This window comes from Chrysemys picta, chromosome 23 (assembly GCF_011386835.1).
Source record: "Chrysemys picta bellii isolate R12L10 chromosome 23, ASM1138683v2, whole genome shotgun sequence".
In the NCBI taxonomy this organism is placed as follows: Eukaryota; Metazoa; Chordata; order Testudines; family Emydidae; genus Chrysemys; species Chrysemys picta.
In genome coordinates, this window is record NC_088813.1 from 7,407,981 (window position 1) to 7,435,075 (window position 27,095).

Here is a 27,095-nt window from a genome sequence, read left to right on the forward strand (position 1 = left end):
GATGGGACCCTACTGACCGCAGTGGGCATCGGACCGGGCCTTAAACCCCCGGGCAGTGAACAGTGCAGTGTGTTGCATAGGGAAGCTGACCAGCTAGCTCTGTGCAGCAGGGAGCGTGATGCAGAGAGCATCCGTTTTTGGACAGGGCTGGGAAATCGGGGCCCCATGAGGCAAGCTGCAGAAGGAGAATGGAGCGAATGTTCCGACTGCTTTTTGCCCTGCAGTATCAGTAGGAAAAGAAAAACAAGCGTATTGGATCCTTGTGACAACCTGAGAACTCCCTAGCCCTGATTTTCCCCCCGTGCCTACGCTGGTGTAAATCAGGAGTAGCTCCATTGAAGCCAAGGGAGCTACACAGTGTGAAACCCGTGCAAAGAAGAGGAGAATGAGACCCACTGGACCCTGGGGCTTGTCTGAAACAACCGCTCAGGGGACCAAGAAAACTCAGCAACGTAACGGAGCAGGGTGTTCTCGTCAAGTGGAGCGGAGCTTTACTCAAAGGCCTGACTCTGATCTCAACTCCACCTCCATTGCTTTAACATCACTGACTTCATGGAGCCACTCCTGAGTTACACCGGAGCGTGGGAGAGCAGAATCAGGACCGAAAGGTTTGCACGTATTGGAGGGTGCTCGCTGAAGACAGAAGGTTGCCCGATCAGGATGGCTTCCTGTACAGGTACATAAGCAAAAGGGGCCAGATCCTCAGCTGATATCAATCAGGAGGCTCTATGGACTTCAGTGGAGCTGGCCCAAGGACCTGTTTTCTCTGCTTTGTCAAGCTTCTTCTCAGCACTTTAGGGGCAACAGGGAACCTGACTCTCAGGGCAGATCTGAGCCCTGGCAAGGGTTGCCCACGCCCGCTGGCGAGACTCCCAAGGGGCTGCGGGCAGCTGGGCGTAGCGAAGTGCGGCACACTATGGGCGCCACTCTCCCTTGTGCCCACCTGCCCCAACACACACACACATCTTACGCTGGGCCACGTGTAAGTGTTGGGGGTGGCGCAGGAGCTGGGCAGGGTGGCTCTGTGCCAGCCGGGAGCTCCGCCAGGCCAGGGGCATTCTCAGTGCCCAGCTCCACTTTCGGGCCCCTTCGCGGCACTCAGGGGGCAACACAAGGGCATGATCGCACTGGAGAACCAGGAGTGAGGAGCCTGATTCAGATCTCCTTCATGCTGGTGTAAATCAGAAGTTAACAGAGGGACATGAATGCAAGCGACGTGAGAATGAGGCCCTAGATGCCCAAGGCCCTTGTCCTCATTCGGGGCTCGGCCCCGGCAAGCCGAATGGTTTGAAAACGCGTCTTTACGTTATCTCAGCCCCTTGACATCCCTTGGGGGAGGGGGGACACTTTTCACCCTCAGATCTCTCAAACACAGAGTTTTATTCACCTTGCTGCGGGGGGGGGAGGGGAAATCACCTCTAATCCAAGCACAAGCATGAGAAATGTCAGCCCAGTGGATTTTTTCCCCCCAGAAAGTTACACACTCCACGTAAGAGGGGCGCAGAACGAAAGTGCCTCTCAGTTTTGCTCTCCCGAGGCTGTAATCTCTCTGGGGGGTGGAGGGAAGCTTAGAGGCAAGGCACCTCTCAGGCTTTGCTACTTGCAAACATTTTCTGAGGGTGAAAAAAAAGACGGCATGAAAGACCCCGCTCCAAAGGAAATTGCGCTGCTTGTTAACACTTCAAAAGCAGCAAGTGCTTTTAGGGGCATCTGATGAGAGAGAGGACAGACAGTGGAGTGTTGTCTGGCTCTTGTTCGCTGGTTCTCCACCCCCACTAAAGGACCCTTGAAACAACACTCTGTGCACAAGTGACAAATTCTCGACACTCAGAGAACGTCTTCGCGCCTTCGGATTTCTCCTTGAGCCTTATTTTCCCAGGCAATCTCCCTGCCCCCCAGGGGATTTGGGCTTGATTAACATCGGCTGCCTTAAGCCCCGGGTGAGTTTTCAAAAATGGAGGGAGGAGATAATAATTTCAGAAATGGACCTTTGCGTCTGAAACAGCTTTCTTAAAATGAGTCCTTTTAAAACGTCTCAAACCCGACCCAGAAGGGGGTTGCAAGACTATTGTAGGAGGGTGTTGGGAGCGGCGGTTGCTGGTTGGACATCCAACTCCGCAGGCGGTGCTGCTGCTGGGTGTCACGGTATTGGGGGGGGTTGCCACTTTTTGGGGGGGGTTGTTACAGCCTGAAATGTTTTCAAAGGGAGTTCCAGCAAAAAAAGTTCGAGAAGCCCTGCTCTAAACAATAAAAAAGCAAACCAAACGCCCACAACCGGACACGGAGAGAAGGAGAGCATGGAGCTTGTAGGGAAAGGAAATCATGGTGCAAATTCCCACCTACTGTCCTCTGACCACAAGTCTCTAGCCTGATTACACCCATCGCAAAAGCTGGGGGATCCCAGAAACCAGGAGCTGTGTGGGGCAGAAGTGAGGGTCTCTAGCACTGTTGCCTCTCCAGAGGTTTCAGCTAATGTCCGTGTTGTACATTTCCACAGGGCCCAAGGGTTCCATACCATGTAAACAAGTCGGAGTCTATCACCGGCTGCTGGCATGGAGCCATTTAACTGGGCACAGAAACACTAAAAACGAGACTTTATGCTTCTAGGCCTTGTCTGTGCCTACCCAAGAGTGTGGGTAATTCCACTGAAGTCAACGGGATGACTGGTGCTTAAAGTTAAGCACATGCTTAAGCACCTTGTTGGATCAGGGCTATCTAGCTCCATCCAGGGTACTGCTTAGCTTCCAGGATTATGCAATATGGAGCTTTTTCATTCTAGTTCACACCCGTCTAAGTCCAACCTCGGCTGGGAGCGGCTGAGAGCTGGGACCGTTTGAAGACTGTGTGGCTCAGCAGAGTGGAGGAAACAGTATCCAAATGAATAAAAACTCAGGAGTGCCTTGTGGTTAAGGCTGAATTTCACCAGTAATGATGAGTGTAAATACAAGATTAGCTGTTACGGGGCTGAGACAGGATAAACCTCAGGACAGTAGTTACCAGGCGTCTGGTAGAGCTGTGTGGAGAAAGTCATCCTGTTTCGTGGAGGATTTGGATATTTCGAGAGCTGGTTACCATTGCAATACGGACAGAAAACCAAACATTTGTAAATTCTCCGTGAAGGGGACTGGAACCGTGGATCGTGGGAGCCCTGGGGTTCCTGCTGTCCCGCCAGAGCTGCAGACCCTGGAAGCCTGGAGGTTTCTTGGCCTGGTTGCCATGGGAACTCAGTTGAAATTGAAATGTTTCAAGTTCAATTAATCATCACATTCGGATGAAAAATGTGTCCCGTTGGGATTTTTCTGGCCAACTCTAATATTTAGGGAATCTTGTTAAAGGCTAATATAGCCCCAGATCCTCAGCTGGGAGAAGAATCACCACAGCTCCATGGAAGACAATAGATTTGGAGGTCGCGGTGAACACTCAGCTGAACACGAGCTCCCAGGGTGACACTGTGGCCAAAAGAGCTAGGGCAATCCTGAGACGCATAAAGGGAAATCTGGCATTAGAGCAGAGAGGGTTTGGCACTGGTGCGACCATTGCAAGAATCCCGTGGCGGGTTCTGCTGCCCGCAATCCAAGAAGGATGTTGGTAAATTGGAGAGGGGTCAGAGAAGAGCCACGAGAATGATTAGAAAAACCTGCCTTATGGTGATAGACTCAAGGAGCTCCATCTATTTAGCTTAACAAAGAGAAGGCTAAGGGATGACTTGATTATGGTCTGTAAGTACCTACGTGGAGAAGAAACATTTAATAATGGGCTCTTCAATCTAGCAAGGGAAGGTCTAACACGATCCAACAGCTGGAAGTTGAAGCTAGACACATTCAGCCTGGAAATAAGACATACATTTTTAACAGTGAGGGTAATTAACCATTGCAACAATTCACCAAGGGTTGTGATGGATTCTTGACCATTTTTAAATCAAGGTTGGATGTTTTTCTAAAACAGTGGCCCCCAAACTTTTTCTGTCTTGCCCCCCCACCAGTAATGGAATCTATCTGTGCCCCCCGGGAGCCACAGTCAGGAGCCAGGAGCTAGGAGCCAAGCCATGCCCAGGGCCGCAGCTGGGGGCTGAGCCATGGCCAGGACCTGGGGCTGGGAGCAGAGCCAGGGACCCAGGATGGGGCCGGAGCGGAGCTGGGTGCAGAGCGGGACAGGGTGGCGCTCCCTCCCCACCCCCCACGGGGGCTGGCCCAATCCCCACCGCACCCCCCGAACGTTCCTCTGTGCCCCCCAGGGGGATGCGCCCCACAGTTTGAGGACCACTGTTGTAAAATCTCAGCTGTAGGGATTTGGGGGGGAAGCTCTTTGGCCTGTGTTGTGCAGACGTTTGCCTGGATGATCACAACGGTCCCTTCTGGCCTTGGAATCCATGAATCTCTGCCCGAGGGTCAGAACAGGCGCCACCACGGCTCTCCTCTCCCACAACTGCCAACAGCTTTCTCATTGCTCGCCGGCGTCGCGATCTAAATAACAGCAACATTCGCTCCCGCTGCTCCCGAACAGCCGCTCGTGCACTGAACGCACACTCCCACGCCCCCGAAGGCGTCTCTCGCCTCGAAGGAGCTCTTCACATGCCAAGCGACACGCCAGACGCGAAGTTATTCACTTCCATTATCCACTTCCCCACCTCATCACCGTCTCCCGGGGACGCTGCCGCGCGACCCCGGCGAAGGAACACCTCGGCAGCTTTCACTTTCAATATTGCCTGCTGCGCCTTCCTTCGGCTGCTCTTTTGTTAGACACATTTGCAACAACACCGTGTGTCACTTCAGCTTGTGCCGTGGCAAGTGACTTCTGTGCATAATGGGTTTCCTGCTCCCGCCTGAGAAAAAGGGGGGGGGGGAACCCTTCAAAGTTCCTTTTCTTGCACGTATGTCACCGACTTGTCGTGCGTGCTAACAGAGCGACGCTCTTCCGTGCGACGGGTGCAAACCAAAGTGGGCAGGGCTTGTTGCAAAGAATGTGTCAACTTTCCCCTTTTGTTCTAGCTGCTCAGGGAGCTGGATTGCGACTTGTAGGTATTCGCAGACTAGTTTGGGCCACTTGTGAAATCCGTCGGCGAGAGGCAGCAGCCATTTCATCCCCATAGAATGAATGTGACTCGTTAGACATTGGACTGGGGCTCAGAAAATCTGGCTTCAACTCCCAGTTCTGCCACAAACTCCATACACGACTCCAGGAAGTCACTGAATGTCTCAGTGCAGCAAAACTCATCTGTCACGTGGGGTTAATGATACTTGCTTTCTCCCAGCCTCTGTCTGTCTTGTCTGTTTAGCTTGTAACGCTCTTCGTAGGCCTCGTGTGTCTGTCCGGCACCTGCTGCAATGGGGCCTTGATCTAGTTTGGGGTCTTTTGGTGCTACTGGAATCCCACTAAATAAATAAAATAATCTATTAAACAGAATCTAAATTCCTAGTTCTCATCGAACGCACTTGGGCAGCTCAACCCTTCTCAGAAGTATAAATCAAACAGAAACCTCTTAAAAGAGAAAATGTTATTCCCCTGGATCCCAGCCCGCTGGTTCTAGGGAGTCCTCTAGCAGTTGTATGATAATGCCTCCACTTAACAGATGCTCCCTTTTATCTAGTCGTCTCTCTCTTGCATAGTTCCTTGTGGTGCAGCACCAGGTTGTTCCTTTATCCCTGTGAAATGAATTGATCTTAGTCCACATCCCAATGTACAGGTGTCAGGCTCACAAAATCCAGCATCCCATTCCACATGACCTGCCCCCCTCAGCAGCAAGACAGAGGAAGAAGGCTGGCCAGAGGTTAGGGTACTAGCTGGAGACTCGAGGGCAAGTTCTTGCTCTGCCACTGACTTCCTGCATGACCTTGGGCAAATCACTTAAGAGCTCCGTGCCTCGGTTTCCCATCTGTCTCATGGGGATGATAGCACTGCCCTGCTACTAGGGGTGAATTGTTCAGATACTACAGCAAGGGAGGCCATAGAAGAACTAGAGACAGGGAGAGCAAATGCTGACTTGAGCCCTAAGTCTGCCAGACTCACTTCAGCACCGGAAATGCCACAGCGCTCAGCACTTAAAGTGTCACGGGGATCAGTGTTACGTCCAAACTTACTAGGACAGACAGACTGAGCTGACCGACCGTCACCAGCCCTTAAAGAACATGAGATTTCTTTAAAAAAAAAAATGGACGATGACAAGGGGTTTAATCCTTCAGCATGAATAAGAACTTAAGAACGGCCCTACTGGGTCAGACCAAAGGTCCATCTAGCCCAGTATCCTGTCTACCGACAGTGGCCAGTGCCAGGTGCCCCCGAGGGAATGAACAGAACAGGGGATCACCAAGTGATCCATCCCCTGTCGCCCATTCCCCACTTCTGGCAAACAGAGGCTAGGGACACCATCCCTGCCCGTCCTGGCTAATAGCCATTGATGGACCTATCCTCCAAATCTGATCCGAAGAGCTTTGCACTCAGCAAAGTGTAAAGGCAATTCTGTTCTCTGACCCAGGCTGTTCCTGACGCAGAGATCCAGTGAGAGAGGCCTGATGAGGCAAGAAAACCAAAACAACATAAACCAAAGCTCGCTGTGCGTGTTAGCCAAAGGTGCAAGCGTCCCCAGAACAGATGGCTGATGCTACAGAGCCATTCACAGCGACTGCCTCTGGTTTATGAAGTGATTCTGCCGTAAGTGAAAGCAGATAACAGGGAGACAAGATCTGTACGAAGACAGAACGTGATGAATTGCCCGCGGGATGAAAAACGCAGAGCTCAGCTGGAATGCGCCGGGGCCCCGATGTAATCAGGAGTGATACAGGAGTCCAGGGGCGGGGAGGTGGGATGCTGGTCTTAGGGAGCGCACCACGCGATGGGAGTTGATTCATTGCTGCGCGGATGTGAAAGTGCCCTGCTTGGTTTGAAGAAAGAAAAGCGGTTTCAGTGATAAACGACCCATCCCTTCATGCTACAGGCAGCGTGCTCAGAGCTTCCAGGCTTCCGCGTCCTTTCTGCTCCATTTGCAATAGCGTTCCTCTCCACATCATCCTGCCCCAGCAGAGTGGGGGGACCCACGGAGCCATTGCAGCATCTGTAACCACTGCGAATTAAGCCTATACATGGGAGACAGCATGGCCCAGGGGGCAGGGGTCTTGCCAAGGAGTTGGGAGGACCTGGCTCTGACAACCACCCGCTGTGAGTCATGTCACGCCTATGTGCCTCGGTTTCCCCATCCATTAAATGATGGTAATGATAATGACCTTTCTTTGTAAAGAGCTTTCGAGAGCTACGGAGGACAAGTGCTATATCAGAGTTAGGTGCCATTATACAAAGAAACAACCCAGCCTGCCTGTTGTCTAGTCTTTCCTTCCTTCCCCAGCTCTTTCCCTGCTGTTTACAGGACACCCACCGCTGCAGAGCCTCAGCCCTGAGCTATAAGGTCTCCTCCTTATAGCCAAATACACACATCTAACCCGCACCCACATCTCGAACTTTGGGGGGGTGTACGAAATGGGGCCGGGAGTTTAGCCAACCCCAGATTTTGTGTGGAAAAGGAAACACATGCACCCGGGTGAGATTTCACAACGCAAAGGCCGGCAGCCCTGACTGCGCCCGGCTCGGAGCAAAACTGACAAGCGAGCCCAAGTCCCTTCTCCTAACGATGCACAGGCTCCCCATCACCCCCAGAAGGCAGGCAGCAAACCAGGCTCTTGGCTCCACTCGATAATGGGATCACCGTACACAGGGGCTCAGTCTCCATGGACCTGTAGCCCAGGGAGCCATTGACCCTGCACAAAGGGAGCTTGGAATGTGACTATTCCGATCTGGTGATGCTACGGCCAGCACCTCAACAGTGTGTAGGTGCCTAATTCCCATTGATTTCGAAGGGAGTCTGGTACCTACATACCTTTGAGGATCTGGCCCGCCTGCCCACTTCGCACCCCTGTCAGTGCGGGCACCGGGTGCATGGCCGTGAGGAATCAAACCCCGAGGGTGCAGTAGCAGAGAAAGTGAGAACTAGAATCATAGAATCTCAGGGTTGGAAGGGACCTCAGGAGGTATCTAGTCCAACCCCTGCTCAAAGCAGGACCAATCCCCAACTAAATCCTCAAATAGCTCCCTCAAGGATTGAACTCAGAACCCTGGGTTTAGCAGGCCAATGCTCAAACCACTGAGCTATCCCTTCCCCCTGCACCAGGATCAGGCTCTGGCTCTGGCCTTCCCGCCCCCCGTGATGAGAGGGCACCAGCTCCCCGGGGGCGCACTCACGTCGGTTAAGGCCGCGTTGATGTAGTTGTTACTGTCTCCGTCCATGGAGATGAGGAAGGGAAGGCATCGGTCCGGAGGCAGGACGTCCATGCTGCGGTTCTTCTCCCGGTTCCGCGGCAGGAGAGCGATGCTGCACTCCTCCACGTCCAGGTGGGGCGTGACCGAGTTCAGGGTCTGCAAGGCACACGGCGCCGGGGTTACTAAACCCATCCCTCCCCCGCAGGCGCCCCTTTCCCTGGACTAGACCTGGCCTGCGACTTGCACTAACAGGGCAGTTCTGCTCAGCAGCAGAGCTCCCGGGGGCGTGGGCCCTCCGCAGAGCTCCCTTCCCCGTGCAAGGCCAGCGTTTCCTGGAGCCTCGAGGGAGGAGAAGTGGGGGAAGGCTGCTCTCTGGTTGCCTGGTGACACCCCAACTGGATGGGGGCTTCTGGCCTCCCACTGGCAGATGCTGTCGGTAGTAACAGGCTGAGAGTCTGAGATGGGGATCGGGATGGGGGCAGGGCACAGGGTAACAGGACACCTGGTGGCTTTGAACTGTAGTTCCTAGGAACATCTTGCCCCCAGGGAGGACTGACAGCGTCTCTGTAGCCTCCCAAGGGTGAATGGAGCCCCCGGCCCAAGCCAGCCACCCGGGGGCTCACCTGGAATTCCTCCCGCAGCTGTGAGGAGTTGCTCTGCGGTTCTATCCTGACCATCTCCTTGTACGTCGGCTTGAATTCGCTGACCGGGATGGCGGTCTCCCCACACAGGCAGGCTTCCAGGATGGCGTCGTGGATGAAGATGTATTGCTCCTTCGGGGGAAGGGATGACACCAGCATTAGCAATGGGCTCGGGGGGGGGAGCAGAGAAGGGGGCCCATCGAGGAGGCCCCGGACACACCAGGACTTGCTGCTCTGTCAGGGGCACGTGTACGGGACAAACGTTGACTCTGTTGCCCTGAGCTGTCGCTCTACCTAGGTGAGGTGGGCCAGCATTGCCCACCTGGGGAGCCTTCTGGGAAGGATTAAGCCAAATGCCCCCGGCTCTCCGGACCACGTTTACTGAGGCCATTCCTGGCAGGACGCTGCCGGACATGGTGGCAGGAGAGGTGTTTTGCTTTCCATGGGAGCATCAGAGGATGTTATGGAGACAGAGCAGCGATACATGATGCAGGAAGGGCTAATTAATTAAGGTTAATCATCACTAACTATTGTAATTGACTGCTCACTCAGGGCCAGGACTTAGGGGATCCCTGTGTAGGGACCACAGGCTGGTAGCCAGGGAGTCAGAGAGAACCATGGGGTCTGCCTGTGTCCAGCAGCCTCTGTCACAGGTCTCCTTTAGATGTACCCAGCCCAGTCCTGTCTCTCCTCCTGGCACCAGACCAGGATATGGAGAAGGGAGGGGAACAGACTCTGCACCTGATACCAGATCTGGGAAGCCGGTTGTTAAAAGGCAGACGTCGGGGGGGCGTCTTCCCCGCTTTGTCCTCCCTACGCACCTCGGTCTGGATCATGTTGATTCTCCGCGAACAAAGCGTCTTCACGCAGTTGTAAATGTCCACAACGCCCTCGCACTCAGCCATGTCCAGCATCACGTCCAGGACGATGTAACAGCCTGTTCTCCCGGTGCCAGCGCTGGGGCAAATGGGGAGCGGGAGGGGAACAAACAAATACAGGATGCTTAAGCTATGCCTACGCTGCAATCCCATGTGTCCGCCTGGACTAGCCGCCCGAGTAACCGCCCGGGGTCCGGGGTGGGTTTGTACAGCCTGCACTGAAGCCCGTGCTGCCGCAGCTTCACTACTAGGGTACCTGAGACTAGCTTAGGTATGGCCACCCAAGCTGTACCCCGGGTCTGCAGTGTAGACGTACCCTTAGAAACCTCCCAGCGCTGCCCATCACACTCACCCCATCAGACAATCCACTTGTCTGAGCCGTACCAACCCCAGCCACGCCAGGAACGGATTTACTCCCCCCGCCCTCTTTTCCCAGAGGCTTTTACAGTGAAATACTAATTTCTGGGGCTGATGAATCACTCCCCATGATTATCAGTGATTACAGACTGCAGGGACTAATCACACTCCTTGTCTCCAGTGAATGAATACTGATGAGGCAATTGACAAGGCGAAATCAAATAAAAAAATCCCTCTCATTCATCAGCTCCTCCTCCTTTGCCCAGAAGAGGAAGAGCCGTGAACCCGTCGCAAAGGAAGTCTGGGACGCTCTGATGGTTGTTCAGAGAGGACAGGCACTTTCTGTTCTGTTTCAGGTTCAAACCAGAGGGGCCTGGCCACTCATTCCTGGCCCTGCAAGCTAGGACAGCTGGGGTGGTGATCTTCTCCGGTCTGCATTGCCTTGAGCCTGGCCAGACATTGCATGGGAGATCTCCAAGAAATGGTGTAACAGGGGTCAGGAGCGAACTCAAATCCCTACCAACATAGATTAACTGGGACCTAGCGGGAAGGCCAATTCTCTGAGCAGAGCTACAGCTGAGGAGTTTATTACAGCTGGGAGCATATAAATGGAGAGGAAGGAAGCACTGGGGGGAGAGCTGAGAGCCTGAAGGAAGGCCAAGGTAGGCAGGACTAGCCGCTGCTAGTTCACAGGGGACCAGCCAGTGACAGTCACTCAATATCCCGTCCTGAACTGCTGAGCTGTGTTGCCACGTGCTGCTAAATAGCTGCCCTGCTCCACCCTAGAAGTGGCTGCATTTCTGTGAAAGGTGGCTGTGGGGGGAACTCCTAAAAGAGGAATTTAAAAGAGGGTCTTAAATTGAGTATTTTTCAAGTGGTCAGCTGTCCACATTCCCATGAAAAACCCATCACAGCCGGGACTAACCGGCCTCCGTGGCAAAGCTTGTGCTAGGAATGATTTGGTGGGAGTTCTACGACCTGTGCTCCAGAGGGGGTCACAATGGTCCCTTCTGGCTTTCGACTCCATGAATCTCAGTAGCGCGGCCTGAGTTTAACGGGCCAGGGGGACTGAACAACACACTCTCGCGTCGGGGGGATGCTCCGAAGCAGGGTTAGGAGCTGCTGCCTGGAGGGGGCAGCATGGGAGACGTTTGTACTGAGACTGAACAGGTGCTTTCAGGCTCTGGGCCAACCTGGATTCATTTCACCGGCCTGTAAAATTCACGTCAGGAGAAGACTCAGGCCAAGCCGCGCGTGCTTGAAATACACACCCTCCCCTGGCTGCCTCCTATTTCAGAGGCGCCTGCGACCCATCAGCCTGGGTAAGAACATTTTACGGCTCAGTACATTCATGCAGGGACATCCAACCCGAGCCATAAACCAGAGGCTCCTTACCTGCCGCAGCCGCCCTTCTTATGCAGCCAAGTCACACATTTCATAGCTCCCTCTTAAATATTTTACTATCAATCCAAGTGTCCTACCCTCCAAGCCAAAGCGCCCTGGGACAAGACTCTATTGGGGCGATTCCCTTGCTCAAGCCCTCCCACTTCTCGGGAGCTTCACGCCCAGCCTCTCCAAACGCAGGGGTCGCACGCTGCCTATGAGCGCTGCGCCCCCTTCCAGTGCCCAGCAGTGAAATCTCTGGGGCTCTCCAAGCAGCCGCGGCTGCGGCTGGTTCTTACCTGCAGTGGATGACTATAGGCCCTGCGTCGGGGGGCGTGGAAACCTTCACTCTCCGGATGAAGGCCAAGAGCCCGGTGGCGTGGTAAGGCACCCCGTGTTCGGGCCACGACGTGAAGTGGAACTGCTTCACCTCGTGCCGCGCCGAGTAGCCCCTCTGCAAAGGAAGCACAAGGCAGAGTGAGGCTGGAGGAATCCCGGAGGCAGGAGCCAAGGACCTGGAGAACGAAGGGGAATGGAGACCCAGACTCACTGCAGCGGTCTCTGGATTCCAGGCAGCAGCGGATGGAACCACCAGACCCAGATCGCTGGGGCTGGCTCACACGCTAGTGATCTGGAGCACTGGGCAGGTTGCCCCTCCGAGCAGGCTCCTCCCTGGCCCTGCACCTTGGTTCAGTGGGGGGGCGGGGATGCACCCAGGCATAGGTTCTTGTTGCCCTGGACGGGCTGGGAGGCAAGGTGCCCAGCCCCAGTTGCTGTCCCTGAGGCAGTGAGTCCGAGTGTGCATCTGTTCAGCACTGCCACCCTCTCCTCCACGCTGGGACCCCCTCCTTCCCCCGTGCAGGTCCCTGTGCCACTACCCCCTGCCTGGAGCTGCATGAGGGCTTTGCTCTTCAAACTCCCTCCCCCCGCCCCGTCTCTGACATGGCGCATCCCCAGTACTCCCCGGGCAGCCAGAGTCCTGGGGTCACTGTGTCACGGCCAGGACAGGCTTCCGGCTGCCCCCTCACTGCACCCCGGAGACGGCAGGATGGGCGTGTGCGAGCCACCGGCCAGGCATGCTGCACTCAGCGGGATCATGCCAGGAGACCCTACCCTGACATTGCTCCCGTCACGTCACCAGCGAGGCTGGGAAGGAACAAGGGACAGCAGCGTTTTAACAGCCAGTTAACTCCTGTGGTCGTGTACAAGAATACGCCTGTTCCCCGCCGGCCGTGTCATCGCATTCCCTGGGGTGAGCGTGCCCAGGATCTGTCGAGTGTGCGGTCGCTCAGGAACAGACAGGGGTGGGTGTGATTCTCCAGGCCCCTGCACCTTGGGCAGCCAGGGCTAGGGATGGGTTAGCGGGTTACAGTTAGTTTAGCGGGTTAGGGTTGGCTTAGGGGTCTAGGGTGATAATTTACACACACGGTGCCCTGGTGTAAACAGAGGGAAGAATCTTGCCCCATACCTCTAGCGCCCCCTAACAGGATACAGCACTCGCATTTCTGTGTGGACCCCGTGGATTAACCCCCTTAGCCATTGCTAAGCCTTGCGAGCTGGCAGTGCCATGGCCAGACGTTCCTGGTACCCCACAGCCACATGGTCTCGGCTCTTTTTCCATCAGCGACGATGGCGTTAAAAACAGACAACCAGTGATAAGCAGCCCATCTGCACAGGACTCCGGGGCACCAAGGAATGGCCTGGTAATGAATGCACTCGTTTCCAGGAAGCTGTTTGGTCCCTAGCTCGTAACGAGACAGTAATTTCATGTTCCTGTAGATTAGGGGGTACATTACACTTGTTATGTCCCAAGGTACCGAACAGTACAGTAATTGCCATGCAACCTGCACTCCACAGTAGAGGATGGAAACAATCGTTCATTCCCTCTGCAATTACATGGTGCTTACCCTGAAATTAGATCATCAACAGTGACCATGTAAATAAAGAACCTGGAGCCCACTTCCTACCAGCCTGACGGCCAGGAGCATAGGCCAGAGACGCAGCGCATGGCTTGGAGTGGGGAACAGAGCGTCTCACTAGGAGTCCTGGGGTGCAACCGAGCCCCGGGAAACTCACGCTGAACAGCAAGCAAATAGCAATCTTCCCAAGGTGAGACGGAGCGGATGGAGAAATAGGCTCCCCGGGAGAAGGGGGGGAAGCCCCACTCTTTGGGGCATTTAAATGGGCCAGGACACAGCCCAGGAGAATGTACGGTAAAGAGCGATGCTGCCCTGGCCAGAGAGGGAGTGCAGGACCTTAGGTCTTGTAGCGGGTACTCCAACCAGTTCATCCTTACAGAGCTGACCCCAAGCCCGTTGAAGTCAATGGGAGTCTGTCCGTTGACTGACGTAGGCTTTGGTTCAGGCCCTTGGTGAACAACTAACCCGCTTCAGCATAACAAGACCAACCCCAGCATCCTGGGCCAAATTCTGCTCCCAGTGTAATCCAGAGTGACTCCCGTGAAGTCAGGGCAGTTACGCCAGGTTTACACTGCTGTATATGAGAGCACGGTTTGTTTGCTGGGCTCTAGATGCACATGCGTGGTGGTAGCTCTCTGTATGTCAGTCCCTGGATTAGCCTGGTCCCCAGCATCTGCAAAGAGCTTGCAGACTGTGCTTGCTGGCTGCATCCCCTTCCCTGGGAAGCACAGGGGATTGGCTGATACAAGCCAGGGTGCAACCTAACCTGGGATAGAACAGGCCTCCCGCATCCACGGGGCTGAGCCAGCCCAGAGCAGGCGCTTACCCTTTCCAGGGCGAACGTCCGGACGGTGTATTCTGCCAGCAGCTCTGATTTGACCAGGGTGATTTTGATGTCTCCGTACATCTCGGAGTCGTCCGGCCAGTACTTGGAACACTTCACCTGTCACAAGCAAACAGACCAGGCTGTAGCACCGCAGGAGGACGGGCCCTAACAGAGCCAAAGCCGTCGGGGAGAGGAAGGGGACCGGTCCCTTACCCTTCCCACCTCCACCAGCTTGGTGATCATCACGATGCTGGAACAGTGCTCCTGCCACACCATGCGCCAGAAATCATACACCATTTCCTGCTTGGGGCCTGGGGGACAAAGAGGAAAAGAACTGAGACCCCGTAGAGGAAACCACTATGCCTCCCCGAGATCAGGGCCCCAGTGGGCTAGGATCTGTATAGACATATACCAACAGGCAGGCCTGGCTCTGAAGAGCCTCCAGTCTCAATCTCATGCTATTTCCCTTTCCCCCTGTTTACTTTTTTTGGTAAATAAAACCCTTTGGGAGTCTGACGCTAAAATGTGTCTCCTCACTGAAATGGTATCTTCCCCTGCTGACAGCACTTTCTCTTGTTATTGTAGGGTTGCTTACACTCAAAGGGGCTGCATGCAGCGACATTTTTTCTTGCAAGGCTGCATGCGGGTGTTGGAATTGCGTGCACTGCCTTGCTATTGTAGATCTGCAGGTGAGAGGCGGGCTGTGCACGCCGGTTTGTTATGGTAGGGTTGCTTGCCTGCAGTGGGGTTGCAGGCAGGGGTGGGCTCTGACAAGGCTGCCCACAGGTGCTAGCTTTGCGTCTCATGTTATGGTAGGGTTGCCCCTGAGCACTGAGCTGTGTGAACTCATTTATAATTGCAGGGCTGGTTTTGACAGCTGGAATCTTTTGATCTGAGCGCAGTCCTGGTGAGCCACTGACTGGTGTGGTCCACTGAGGTAGCCCAGAGCCAATGAGAATGGAACCTCCCTTCACAGAGAAGCCAGTTCATTGGTCTCCATTTCAATCAGACCCGGTAGTCGTCTCCACTTTGGGACTGAGCCAAAGGCCACTGAAGTCAACCGGAGTCTTTCCATTAACTTCAACGTGCTTCGGCTCAGGCCTCAATAATTCTGTCGTGTTGCTGTGACCCATTTGGCCTGCAAAGGCCCCGGGCGTCCTGCAGGGAGAATGGGGCTGGACGCGAGGATCGCAAGTGATTATTATTCACTAGGGAATTTCCAGCCGGCATTTGGTTTGGTGTTATTGCGCTGGGATCAGAAAGTCCAGTGTCCAGCCCACCCTGCACCGAACCACGGATTGAATCTCCTGTCTAACACATTCCAAACCACATCCCCTGGGGGTAAAGCTGCGGGTCACCGTCTGCCCAAGGGCTCTGGGAGAGGCAGAGGATGGAAGACAAAGCCCGGCGGTGGAAGGCACTTTACCTTGAGTGGCTATGAAGTGGTTGGATCTGTGGTAACCCTGTAATGGAACAAGATTCTGTTAAACCTCTAGGGAAGGAGACCTGGTCGAGACACAGCTGACGAGCCGCCCTCAGTGGGGGTTGCCATGGAGACCCTGTTCCTATTGACTGGGCTGATGGCCAGCTCACCAGAGGACTGGACCATGGTGAGTGGGTAAAGCCCGTGGCACAGGGTGTCTACTTGGTAGCGCTGTGCATTTCCCCGGGCAGGGGGAAGGCTCAGGCTGGTGAGATTTCCCCTGCAGTGATCTCCGTACAAACACCATCCTCTGAACACGGGTATCTGAATTGGGCATAAAGGAAGCCAAAGCCTCTTGCTCAGAACTCTCCTGGGTCCTGGACAATGCCAGGCTGAGAGAGACTGACTGCCCTCAGAGGGACGCCTGGCTTCGAGCCGAGACTCCCCGATGCTCCATGCATAAGCTAAGAGTTTCCAGCAGGCCGGACCTGGGGGCTTGTTGCGTTCTCTAAAGGACGCTATCAGCTGAAAGCCCCCAGACACAACCTTCCTTAAACACAGGTTCCCAGCCAGGATCAACAGGCGCACCCCAAGTCCATGCCAATAAGGACGCTAGGCAAACTCCAGAGACCCCCCTGCGGGAGGCGGGGGCTTTCTGACATCATCCCCTAGGTTCGGTCCGCACCAGGAGCTGACAGCGTGATGCCCAGCTTGCAGAGACAGACTCGCGGAGCTGTGGTAGCGCAGGCCATGACAGCAGAGGATAGCCAGGACCCCACGGATAACTACTCGGGGCGGCTAGCCCGTGTCACCGCTGCCTGTGCGACCGCGGCGCCACTACTATTTCTAGCACACTAGCTGGGTGAGAGTTCGCACAAGTACGTGTGAGCTGGGGATCACACCCGGAGCACCAAGTGGGGACGTAGCTGGGCTGGATGGGACCTCAAGAGACCATCTAGACCATCCCCTTACGCTGAAGCAGGATTACATCTACCTACACCACCCCTGAGAGGTGTTTGGCACATGGGCATGACCCTGGGGAATTCCTCTCTCGGTAGCTAGGGGTAGGCATCAGCGCGAGAGCAGCCCCCCTTCTGCAGGGCGGGGGAGAGAAGGGAGAGGGCTGGGAAGTGCAAAGAATGAAGAGGGATGGACGGGGGTGAACGGGGGAGGGAGCGAAGAGGCCTTGGAAAAGGAGAGACGGGCAATCAGAGAGGGGGGGCAGGAATTTGACAAAGGGTCAGGTGAGGAAGAGGAGTCCAAGGGGGGAAACAAGACCTCAAGGGAGGGGAGAGGGGAGGAGAGAGAGATTTCACTGTAGAATCACCCAGGGTCACCCCACCGACGTGCTGGAGCAGACTCTGCGACCCCCTTCGCCCCACTCTCTACTCCAATTTGCTGTCGGAAGCCGCTCACCTGGCCCCTTCTCCCGTCTCCCACAGCAATCAAAGCCCTGGCCTGGGCGTTCGGGGGCCAGGCGTCTCGGTCAGAGGCTTCCCGTTTACACAAGCAGCGCTGACAAACATATGAAGGCTGAGGGTAATGTCACCGTGAGAGCCCTATTCGTAATATCCCAGTCCGAAGCAGCCACGTGGGCCCGTGTCATGGCCCCACTCTCCTCGGTCCTCTGAGCCACTTACTGCAAACATCACTAACTCTGAGCAGGGAAGAGAAAATCTTAACGAGGCCAATAACAGAACCAGGAGGGCTCCAGAGGCAGACCCATCACGTGCAATTTCAGCAGGGTTGGCTTCCAAGGCTGGGTTTGCTGGTATGGGAGAAGCTGACTTGACTGTAATGATGCATTTGCTGGAGATCAATAAGGAAATAAAACCTCTCCGATGGCAGCCTGACTGATGGGCAGACGTACAAACAGACCCCCCTGCTCCGTCAGAAAGAACCGCGATCGGGTGTGGAAGGGGGGACGCTGAGCCAGCCTGATTCTCACTGGTGCACAGACCTCTCCAGGTACTGCAGGGCTGTAAAGAGCCTTGTCTGCGTGGGACAGTGAGAGACAGCTGGAGCAATCCAGGCAGATATGAGGGGGTGCCTGTGATAGGAGGGGGCTGGACTCCAGGACCCAAGAGGTCCCTGCTAGTGCTGCGTGGACACACTTATTCCAGGACTGACTCATAGGTTCCAAGGCTAGACGAGACCATCGGGATCACCTAGCCTGACCCCCCGTGGGACACAGGCCAGAGACCTGTCCCAAGACATTCCCCTGCACAGAGCTTTAGAAAAACATCCCAGCTCGATTTGAAAAACGAGCCGCTTCTTTTGGATCGTTCATTTAGTTTAACCTTCTTCCCAAGCTCCGTGAGCTGAACCACAAGCCGCCCTCGCGAGTCGGCCGGAGACACAGACCCATAGCCCTGCACCGGTTTGAAGTCATGTCTTAGGTCACACAAAAATCTTTCCCACGTAAACCAGGCCTCAGTGCCGAAGACAATCCAGTCCTTTCTGTCTGCTCTGGTGGCCACCACTCCTCTGTACCCATGTGCCATTCCTGGGCCTGATTCCCACTGGCACTACGGCCATTTTACACCACTCAGCCAGGGCAAAGCCGCCTTAAAGTGGGGGTACATGTGATCCGTGTGCACCCTACGGCCCCTTTGCATTGCCACAGCTGTGCAGAGCGTGCAAACGAGAACCAGGCCATAACCCCGCTGTGTGGCAGGGAAGTACCATCCCTGGTGTACAGCGGGGAAACCAAGGCACACGGCAGGGCAGTGACCCGGCCCAGGTCACACACAGAGTCTCTGGCCCAGCCAGGGCTTGAACCGCAGTTTCCTAAGGGGCAGCTGAGTGCCGTCTAACAGGCACCTGTACACACCTACCCCACTTGCACCAGGGCCAGAGCACAAGCTGGAAGGAAGTCCCCAGGTTGGTGTCTTGGGAGGAGTAAAGGAAAGTGGGGGGAAAGAGAGGAGAGGGATACAGGCTACTTACTTCTCGGTTTATCCGAATCTTAATGATCCCAATCGGACACAAGTTGAAAAGAAAAAGAGACCAGAGACAGGCAGATTAGTAAGGTACAGTCCAAGAGACGGATTAGAACACGGCAGCCGTGGGAGCGGGTCACAGACGACAGACAAGGAGAAGCAGCAACGGCCCATGGGGGACTCGGCGTTGCTCCTGCTACCCCATTAGATCAGCTGGGCAGAATCACTAACCGGGACAGCCCAGCCCCCTAGATCCTATGGGGGCAATGCTCAGCCGGGGGGACCCCCAGCTGCGATGCGGGGTGGGGAGCGAGGGAACTTGGCTCCGGCTCAGGAAAGAACTTGCCAAAGAAGTTCTGCGCGAGCCCCCAGGTTTGCCAGGTTCTCCCACCCGCGCTGCAAACTGAGCAGTGCTGGCAGGCCCAGGAGAACCACTGCGGCGCTTCATATAATCATCCATGGACTGAGAGGTTGGACTGAATTCCCATGCAAACGACTCGAGGGATGGATACATCTGGCACGATCCAGGATAGCTTCCCCCATCACCCCGCACTTACACCCCTCTCTGATTACTCCAGCCCTAGGCTCCCCACCCAGCCCTGCGTGTGCCCCTCAGCCCGACCCACTGGATACTCCCGTCACCCCAACCCTCGGCTCCCCACCCAGCCCTGTGTGTGCCCCTCAGCCTGACCCACCGGATATCCCCATCATCCCAGCTCTGAGCTCCCCACCCAGCCCTGCCTGTGCCCCTCAGTCTGACCCACCGGATACCCCCATCACCCCGCCCATGCACCCCTCTCTGATTACTCCAGCCCTGGGCTCCCCACCCAGCCCTGCGTGTGCCCCTCAGCCCGACCCACTGGATACTCCCGTCACCCCAACCCTCGGCTCCCCACCCAGCCCTGCCTGTGCCCCTCAGTCTGACCCACCGGATACCCCCATCACCCCGCCCATGCACCCCTCTCTGATTACTCCAGCCCTGGGCTCCCCACTCAGCCCTGTGTGTGCCCCTCAGCCCGACCCACTGGATACCCCCATCACCCCAGCCCTGAGCTCCCCACCCAACCCTGTGTGTGGCCCTCAGTCTGACCCACCGGATACCCCATCACCTCAGCTCTGGACTCCCCACTCAGCCCTGTGTGTGCCCCTCAGCCCGACCCACCGGATACCCCCATCACCTCAGCTCTGGACTCCCCACTCAGCCCTGTGTGTTCCCCTCAGCCCGACCCACTGGATACCCCCGTCACCCCAGCCCTGAGCTCCCCACTCAGCCCTGCGTGTGCCCTCAGCCCGACCTGGCGTTTCCCCTGATATTCCATTTCTGGTGCCCTCCACACACAGGGAGAGAGTTTTGTCCATGGGGTGGGGAGGAAAAGACCATGGAAGAAAGAGGGAATGAATGAGAGAGAGAGAGAGAGAGAGAGAGAGAGAGGAGCCCAGGAGGAGGAGGGGGAGATGGGGTCCTGGGGCGCTGCTGGGAGAAACAGCGAGAGCCAAAGAGCACACGCCGGGCAGGCTGTGGGAGTAGAGCTGTGCTGGGCCCTGGGTCCTGTCATGCAGGGTGCGGTGAGTTAGTTAGACAAACCTCCAGACATTCCTCCCGGGGGATCCCGCCTCCCTCCACACACTGCTTGGACTTGCAGAACCGTCCCTTGCAGAACATGCATAGCCACACACGGGCACTGCGAGGTCCCCACGCTGCCCTTCCCACCCCCCCGCGAGCGCACGGCGGGGACGCCAAGGTCAGGCCCAGAGCCCCCAGGTACTCACATCGATGTAGTTAGCATTGATGTAATCCGAATTGGGGTCCCCGAGAAGCGGGTGCAGCTTGACTCGATGACGGTCGTCTGGAGAGCAAGTCAGACAAAAAGGCCGTGATGGTGCAGACAGGGGGCGGCAGGGATGGAGACAACAGGCCGTGGTCCCTGCGCAGCTCCAGCCCAGCTCTCGGCGCCCGTCCTAGCGCTCCCCTTGGAGGGATGCAGCTACTCATCAAAGATCTGCTGATGCCATTCACTCCTGATCTGCAGCCACCCTCCTACTCCAGTCCTGCCTCTCTCCCACCCCAAGCCTCACCGATGTCCCTCGCTCTGACCCGTAGCCCCCTGCTATTTCAATCCTGCCCCCATCGGTGCCCCTCACTCCTGACCCGCAGCCCCCTGCCATTCCCTGCTGTTCTATTCCAGGACCTCTCCTGAGCAGAGAACTGCTGACCATGATACCGAATTTCCCCAGATGATGGGCTCTGGCCCACCCTAATCTGCATTTCGTTGGGCCCTAGGTCTGCGGGGCAAATCCTTGGGGAGCCCGACAGTCACAGAGTGCCCCGGCTACGAGGAAGGAGCCGGGCTCAGAGACTCGGGTGTCGCGGGCACCACAGGGAGCCTCCCTGGGCCTAGCATTCTGCTTGCTGCACCCAAGATCAGGCCATGCGGCAGGAGCCCCGGATGCCCAGGGAGCTGCACGTAGGACAGCAAAGAACCACCCCTGGCTCTGCAAGGTGCTGAGCATCCCACCCTTAGAGTGAACGCTCCCTCCAGGGGCCGGCATGCAAAGGAGCCTCCCTTTGGGCACAAGTAAGGGCCAAGGCCCACTCGGAGATCCACCCGTCTACATCCAGTGACTTCAGTTAACGTCACGTTTCCAACTCCCAGGATTGTGTCCTGAGCCTCGTGACATTCGACGGGAAAGGCCCCAGCTCCTGGAGTCCTGTGCTCGCGGGAGACTCTCAACCTGTGTTTCTGTAAAGGAGGAAGTTCCTAGCCCCCCTGGTGGCAGAGAGATGCAGGGAAACGGGACCTGAGTGAGGCCCAAAGGCCCAGAACCCAAAGGCCAGTGAAAAACACCCCAGCGTTGATCATCTTTAAAATCCCATGAGTTTTCAGCCAGTCCCGTGACTGCTAGGGCCTGACCTGTGATTTTTGAAGGCGTGGGATTGGCTGTACGGTTAACGCACCCAGCCCAATGGGCATCACGCAGCGTACAGGGCGACAGAGGTTGGTCACGGCTCTCGCGGGGCGAGGTGTGCAGGGCGGCACTGGGTGACGGTCGCCAGTGAGGGACCGTACCAAGCCCACCGTGGCAGCGCCTCCCGCCGTGCAAAGTTCCACCCAGGCCGTGCAGCGCCGGCCAAAGCAGCCTGTTCCTCCCCTCTGCGGGCTGCCACATTGCTCATCCGAGCTGGGAGGAGAACAGGCATCGTGGGATTGCTACTCCCAGTGCAGGTTAGTGCCAACCAAAGCAGGAGGAGCCCCCAGGCCGTTACCCTAGGGGAGCAATGGGAACCGCTGCCATTAGAAAGAGAAACCTTCACCCGATGCCAGGGGCAGAAAGAGGGGGTGCGAGCAGGGAGGAGTTGAGAGGTCTCCTCTCCCTCTCCCCCTCCCCCAGAGCAGAGGCGCCTGCGGTTGGCCTTTGTGATGCGCTTGACACAATTTGCTCCCACTCTGCAGCCATGTGAACAACCCGCAGCAATTTGCAGAGCAGAGAGGAGCCGGATATATTTAGAAGCAATAAAAATAACCGGTTGGGGGGGGGAGGTATTTCAGAGCAGCCTCAATGCAGTGACACAGCTTTGGCTGGGATTTGATACCCTTTGGATCAAACTGGGTTTTTGTGCCCCACCCCCGCCTGGCCCATTGACTCACTCCTTCTTGGGGTGCACCCCACATCACCCCCTAAATCACAGCAAGGGGATAAGCACTGGGGCAGGTCTCCCCGACATATCCTCCCCTACCCCCCCAGTGGGGCAGCCGACAGAGCAAGGAGGTTCTTTGGGAGGGGGCTGGTGGTCGTTGGTATAAACCAGTCTGGCCTGGGGTTAGCCCCAAACTCAGCCTCCTGACCTAATTTCTATCCCCGACAGATTGGCCTGGATGTCACAAAATCCACAGGTCAATTCCATGTTCCTGGTAAGCCCGCGGCACAGGAAAGTGCCCTCGTGGGTCCCTTTGGGGGCTGCGAGGGAGAGAGGAACGCGGGGATTGACAAGGGCTTGCACTGCCGAGCCCAGCACCAAAGATGCAAATGGGAATATGGCCCCGGGGGACAATGGGAATTCCACAGCAGCCCTAGACCGGGAAACAGGAATCTCTCCCCTGAGCTTTGCACAGCGCTCAGTGCGCAAACAGCTCTCTTGCCCTTTGCTTCGGCCTCTTGCTGCATCGTTGCCTCTGATTCCTCCTTTCTGTAAAGCAGTTGGGGAGCCACCAAACAAAAAGGAAGTTGCACTGAACTGTAACTTCTCTGAGAATGGGCCGGAGCGCGAACGGCTCTGAAATGGCCGCCGGAGCCTCGAAGGGGGCATGAAGCAGAAACCCGCAGCGGGGAGTCACAGAGCCCAGGTCTACAGAGCTGGGGAGACATTTGGCCTCCGGCGGGCGCTTGGACCCGTCCCCCGCCCCAAGCTCCGGCCTGAGCCCAAACATCTCTGCAGCTGGTTCTAGCGCCACAACACGAGCACGAGTCTGCAGACTCGGGCTCGGAGACTCGCTCTTGTGGGTTTCCGCTTGCCGTGTCCACTAAGGTGACGGACAGGACAGTCCTGAAATGAACAGTTCAAGTCCAGGTCCTGGGCTGAACGACTCCGGGTCACCATTTGTCACGGTTTCCCTGTGGCGCTGCTTCGTGTCTGCCCAAGGCTCAGGGCTGGCGCCCGCCTCTTCCCAATGGTGGGGGCCGGCGTGGGCCTTAGCCCCGCCTTGCCACGAGGCCCCACCCCCTGCTCCGCCTCTTGCCCCTGAGACCCCGCCCCTGGCCAGGCCAAAAGCCAGAGCCGGGCAGTAGTACGAACCACCCAGGGAGCCCGGGCTGCTGTGGGGAGCCCCAGACCCTCCACCTGCCCTGGGCAGTGCACCCCTGGGGGGCAAGTATATGGACCAGGGGGCTCTTGGGCACCCCGGCCCGCCACCCAGGGCAGATGGAGGGTCCAAGGTTCCCAGGCTCCCTAGGTGGCTCTTCTGGCCTGGCCAGGACCTCGGGGGAAGAGGAGGAGCAGGGGCAGGGCCACCGAGGAGGCAGGGCTCCTGCATGTGTCCCGGTTTTGCATTTTGAAGAGGTGGTCACCCTAGTGCGGGCATCCCCTGACTGTCAGAGTAGGGACCTGGCCATGGGACCGCGCCACAGGAGTCATGTACTCGCACTCTGGCAGGAACAAGCCTGTCCGGTCCCTTCTGTTCTTTCAGAGCCTATCGCTTAACCGTAGCGTGTTTATCGTGTCCACGTCTGTCTGTTCTCTCACCCTGTAAGCTCCCCGGGGCAGGAAAATGGCTGTATAAGAGCGAGCTATTAATTAATAGCAATAGGTGTTCGTACAGCACCTTGCACTGCAGGGCCCAACTTGTCCGTAGCCTTTGAGCACCACCAAACGTGTCCTATACTAGCAGGGTCTCTCACGGCCTAAGGAGCCAGTGTCGCATGCAACTCCAGCCCGGGAGCTAGACTCCACGGCACAGAACGAATTGGACCCCATAGACAAGGTGCCCCGTGCACGGGGATAGCTGCCACACTCCACCCGCCCAACACATTCGCTCGGCTTCTTCCCCCAATGAATTTGATGGATTTTACTCTGCAGGGAAGCTGCCCCGCGCCCCCAATCCTGGCCTGACTCACCGCAGTTATTCCGCTCCACGGCCAGCTGCTCTCCAAAGCTTTGCCAGCGCTTCTCCGTCCTGCTCTCCCAAGGCAGCCCTGCCAGCGCCCTCAGCCTTCCTGTTCCAGTCCTGCCCCACCCCATTGCACAGCTCGGCCAGTGCACTACAGGCACGACCTACCGCCCCTCACTTCCCAGCTGCTCCCCACACACGGCTCTGCCAGTGCACCTCATTGGGGATCTCCAGCAGTCTGCGCTGTCCCAGGCCTGGGCCTCTGCTAGGCAAAACTGGGGTGAGGCAAATCTCTGGGGGGGACAAAAATGAAACCAACCACCATGACAACACTCAAGAGCAAAGCGCAGCCTAGGTCCGTGGAGTGAAGAGGCCAGCACGTCCCCCAGCGCGTCACCCCTCCACACCCCTGTCGCCTGTGCGTTGCTAGGAGACTCTTGGCAGAGGTTTCAAAGCATTCCGATATTAGGCAGGCAGGTTTTTCTGTTGTTTTTAAAGCCTTTGTCTCAGGCACTTACAGGTTGGCATGTGATCCTGCCTCCCTTTGGTCTTGTCTTTCTTCTTGGATGCATCCCAGCCTTCAAAGAAACTCTAAAGAAAGCAGAAAAGTCTATTATCTATCCAGGGAACAGATACGTGGGGTTCTCTCTGGCAGCCCCTGCAGCAAACCCCCCATCACATGCTCCAGGCTTAGGGTTAGGTGCACTACCCATTGCGGTTCGCCCAGCACTTTGACGGTGGAGTTGGGTGGGGGGCGAAGTGAGGATGGTGCTTTGGGGGACTGTCCCACTTGCTGACAAGGGGGATCCCACACCCAACAAGCTGAAGGCTCCGGGACATTAAAGGGTCCCAGAATAGGACTTTCAGGCTCATCACGATACAATGTTGAGCTGCAAGGTCGTGATGACACACCAGACCTGAGAATCCTGGCCCTCAAGCCGCAATGTAGGACATAAACCAGACGTGAGCCCCAGAGCTCTTGAGCTCTGCCCCCCACCATCACAAAACAACCTCATCATACCACTGCACTCATACACGAGTCCGGCTCTCTCATAAAACTAACTACGTTGTTTGCCCCACAACTCCTGCTGGGAGGCTGTTCCAAAACCGCACCTCTTTGCGGTTAGAAACCTTCTCCTGATTTCCAGCCTGAATTGGTTCCTGGCCAGTTTATACCCATTTGTTGGTGTGTTAACACTGGCCTTTAGCTTAAATAGCAAGGAGAGTGAAGAGCTATTTACCCACTAATGTATTTACAGAGAGCCGTCATATCCCCCCTCAGCTTTTTTGCTAAACTAAACACGCCGAGCTCTTCCGGTCTCCTCGGCCCTCCACTCCCCGATCCTCCTGGGTGCTCTTCTCTGCACCTGTTCCACTTTAAATTAAACTTTTCTGACCCTGGAGGACCAGACCCATACACAGTTTGCCAAACGAGGCCGTACCACCGGGGTCCTGTCAAGCTTAACCAGTTCATGTTTGTGAAGCAAACTAAGGACCCAATCCACAGCGATGCCATTGGACTGCCACTTCCCAGCACAAACATCGCAAAACTATGACACACAAATTTGTCCCATCAGAGCAACTCTCAAAGCAGGTCCCTCTAGAAGACTGACTTAAAGGTGTCTGGGCCTAGCCAGCTGTTCAGCGTTATACGTGGAGGAATTCCTTCCTGATCCTCACACGCAACTAACGAATGCCCTGAAGCCTGAATTTGATTAGCCTTATCGAGTGATGTATAGCAATGAGGAAATCGCACATTGCAAGAAGTGCCTTGGGGAAAGCATGCTGGGGTCTTTAGGGACTTCCCTGGCACACGGCACATTGTCCAGCCACACAACACACACCACAGTCTGGTTTCCTTAGGCCAGAGGAAGTTGTTAGACTGTAAGCTCTTCGTGGAGTGCATCTTTCTGTGTGTTTGTGAAGCACCGAGAACAATGGGGTCCAGATCCCGACTGGGGCCTCCGAACACTACCCCAATCTGAATAGTCAATGCCAATGAATCAGATTTCTGTCTGAAAACCAAATATTAATAACAACACTTTGCTCTGTGGGCAGCATCTCTCTTGCAGAAACATCAGCACAGGCTTCACAAACATCAAATCATTAATCCTCACTGCCCCACCACTACTTTGTGAGCCAAGCCTGTATTATTGGTTCTTAGAAGGGGAAACTGAGGCACCGGGCGGTGACATGATTAGTTCAAGGGTACGCAGTGCAGCAGTGGCAGAACGAGGACCAGAATCCAAGAGTCCCGACTTTCAATCTGCTTTTTTAACCAGAGAACATTTCTGGGAGCTTCTATGTGCCAGAAAAAAATTTCAGTTCCAAAAATCCCTCAGTTTCAGAGCATTACAAATTGCTTATTTCTCCAGGTCTTTCCTTACCCTTTTTCTCTCCCCATAGAACAGCCTGGTGTGTAATAACAGCAACATTCACGGATCGGAATAAGAGGCAGAAAGTGGAAGGAAATTACATGTTTTCTCCCCACCCATAATATCGAAGTGCTTTTCAAATGACTAGCTCGGAGCCCATACAGCAGTTTTTCAAGCTGCCCTAATGATTATAACTAACCAGGGTTTGTCCAATACATAAAAGAGGGGGCGAAAAGGTTCCTGCACTTGAAACAAGTGAACATTAAACAGTAATTTCACTGGGGGATTTCAATAGCCAGGCCTGTGGGACACCAAGGAATCAGGAAATCAGCCCTGCTGTGCGTGCTGTAGCAAGTGTCAGAAAGCAGATCTCACCATTATACCTACTTCAGCCTAATAGGGTAGGGATAGGAATGGAGGCATTAATGACTCTGGGGGCATACGCTCTCTGCATTAAAACAAGAGGAGACCATCTACGCTGATCAGGCAGGACGGCTGCCGCAC

General features: G+C 55.8%; 1 protein-coding gene across 5 annotated transcripts in view; it reads right to left on the bottom strand.

The window, feature by feature from the left end:
• Positions 1-27,095, bottom strand: part of PTPRU (protein tyrosine phosphatase receptor type U) — a 282,850-nt gene that overhangs the window by 24,381 nt on the left and 231,374 nt on the right. For 3 of the 5 annotated variants that reach the window (XM_065576905.1, XM_065576903.1, XM_065576906.1), the window contains 9 exons: positions 24,735-24,807; positions 20,384-20,460; positions 15,675-15,711; positions 14,462-14,559; positions 14,249-14,365; positions 11,803-11,957; positions 9,707-9,842; positions 8,868-9,017; positions 8,227-8,400 (listed from right to left, as the gene is read on the bottom strand). In XM_065576905.1, coding sequence (XP_065432977.1) covers positions 8,227-8,400; positions 8,868-9,017; positions 9,707-9,842; positions 11,803-11,957; positions 14,249-14,365; positions 14,462-14,559; positions 15,675-15,711; positions 20,384-20,460; positions 24,735-24,807 — 1,017 coding nt within the window. Of the gene's footprint in view, positions 1-8,226; positions 8,401-8,867; positions 9,018-9,706; positions 9,843-11,802; positions 11,958-14,248; positions 14,366-14,461; positions 14,560-15,674; positions 15,712-18,620; positions 18,639-20,383; positions 20,461-24,734; positions 24,808-27,095 lie in introns of all 5 variants that reach the window. The other 2 variants (XM_065576904.1, XM_042857342.2) reach the window with 1 other exon arrangement.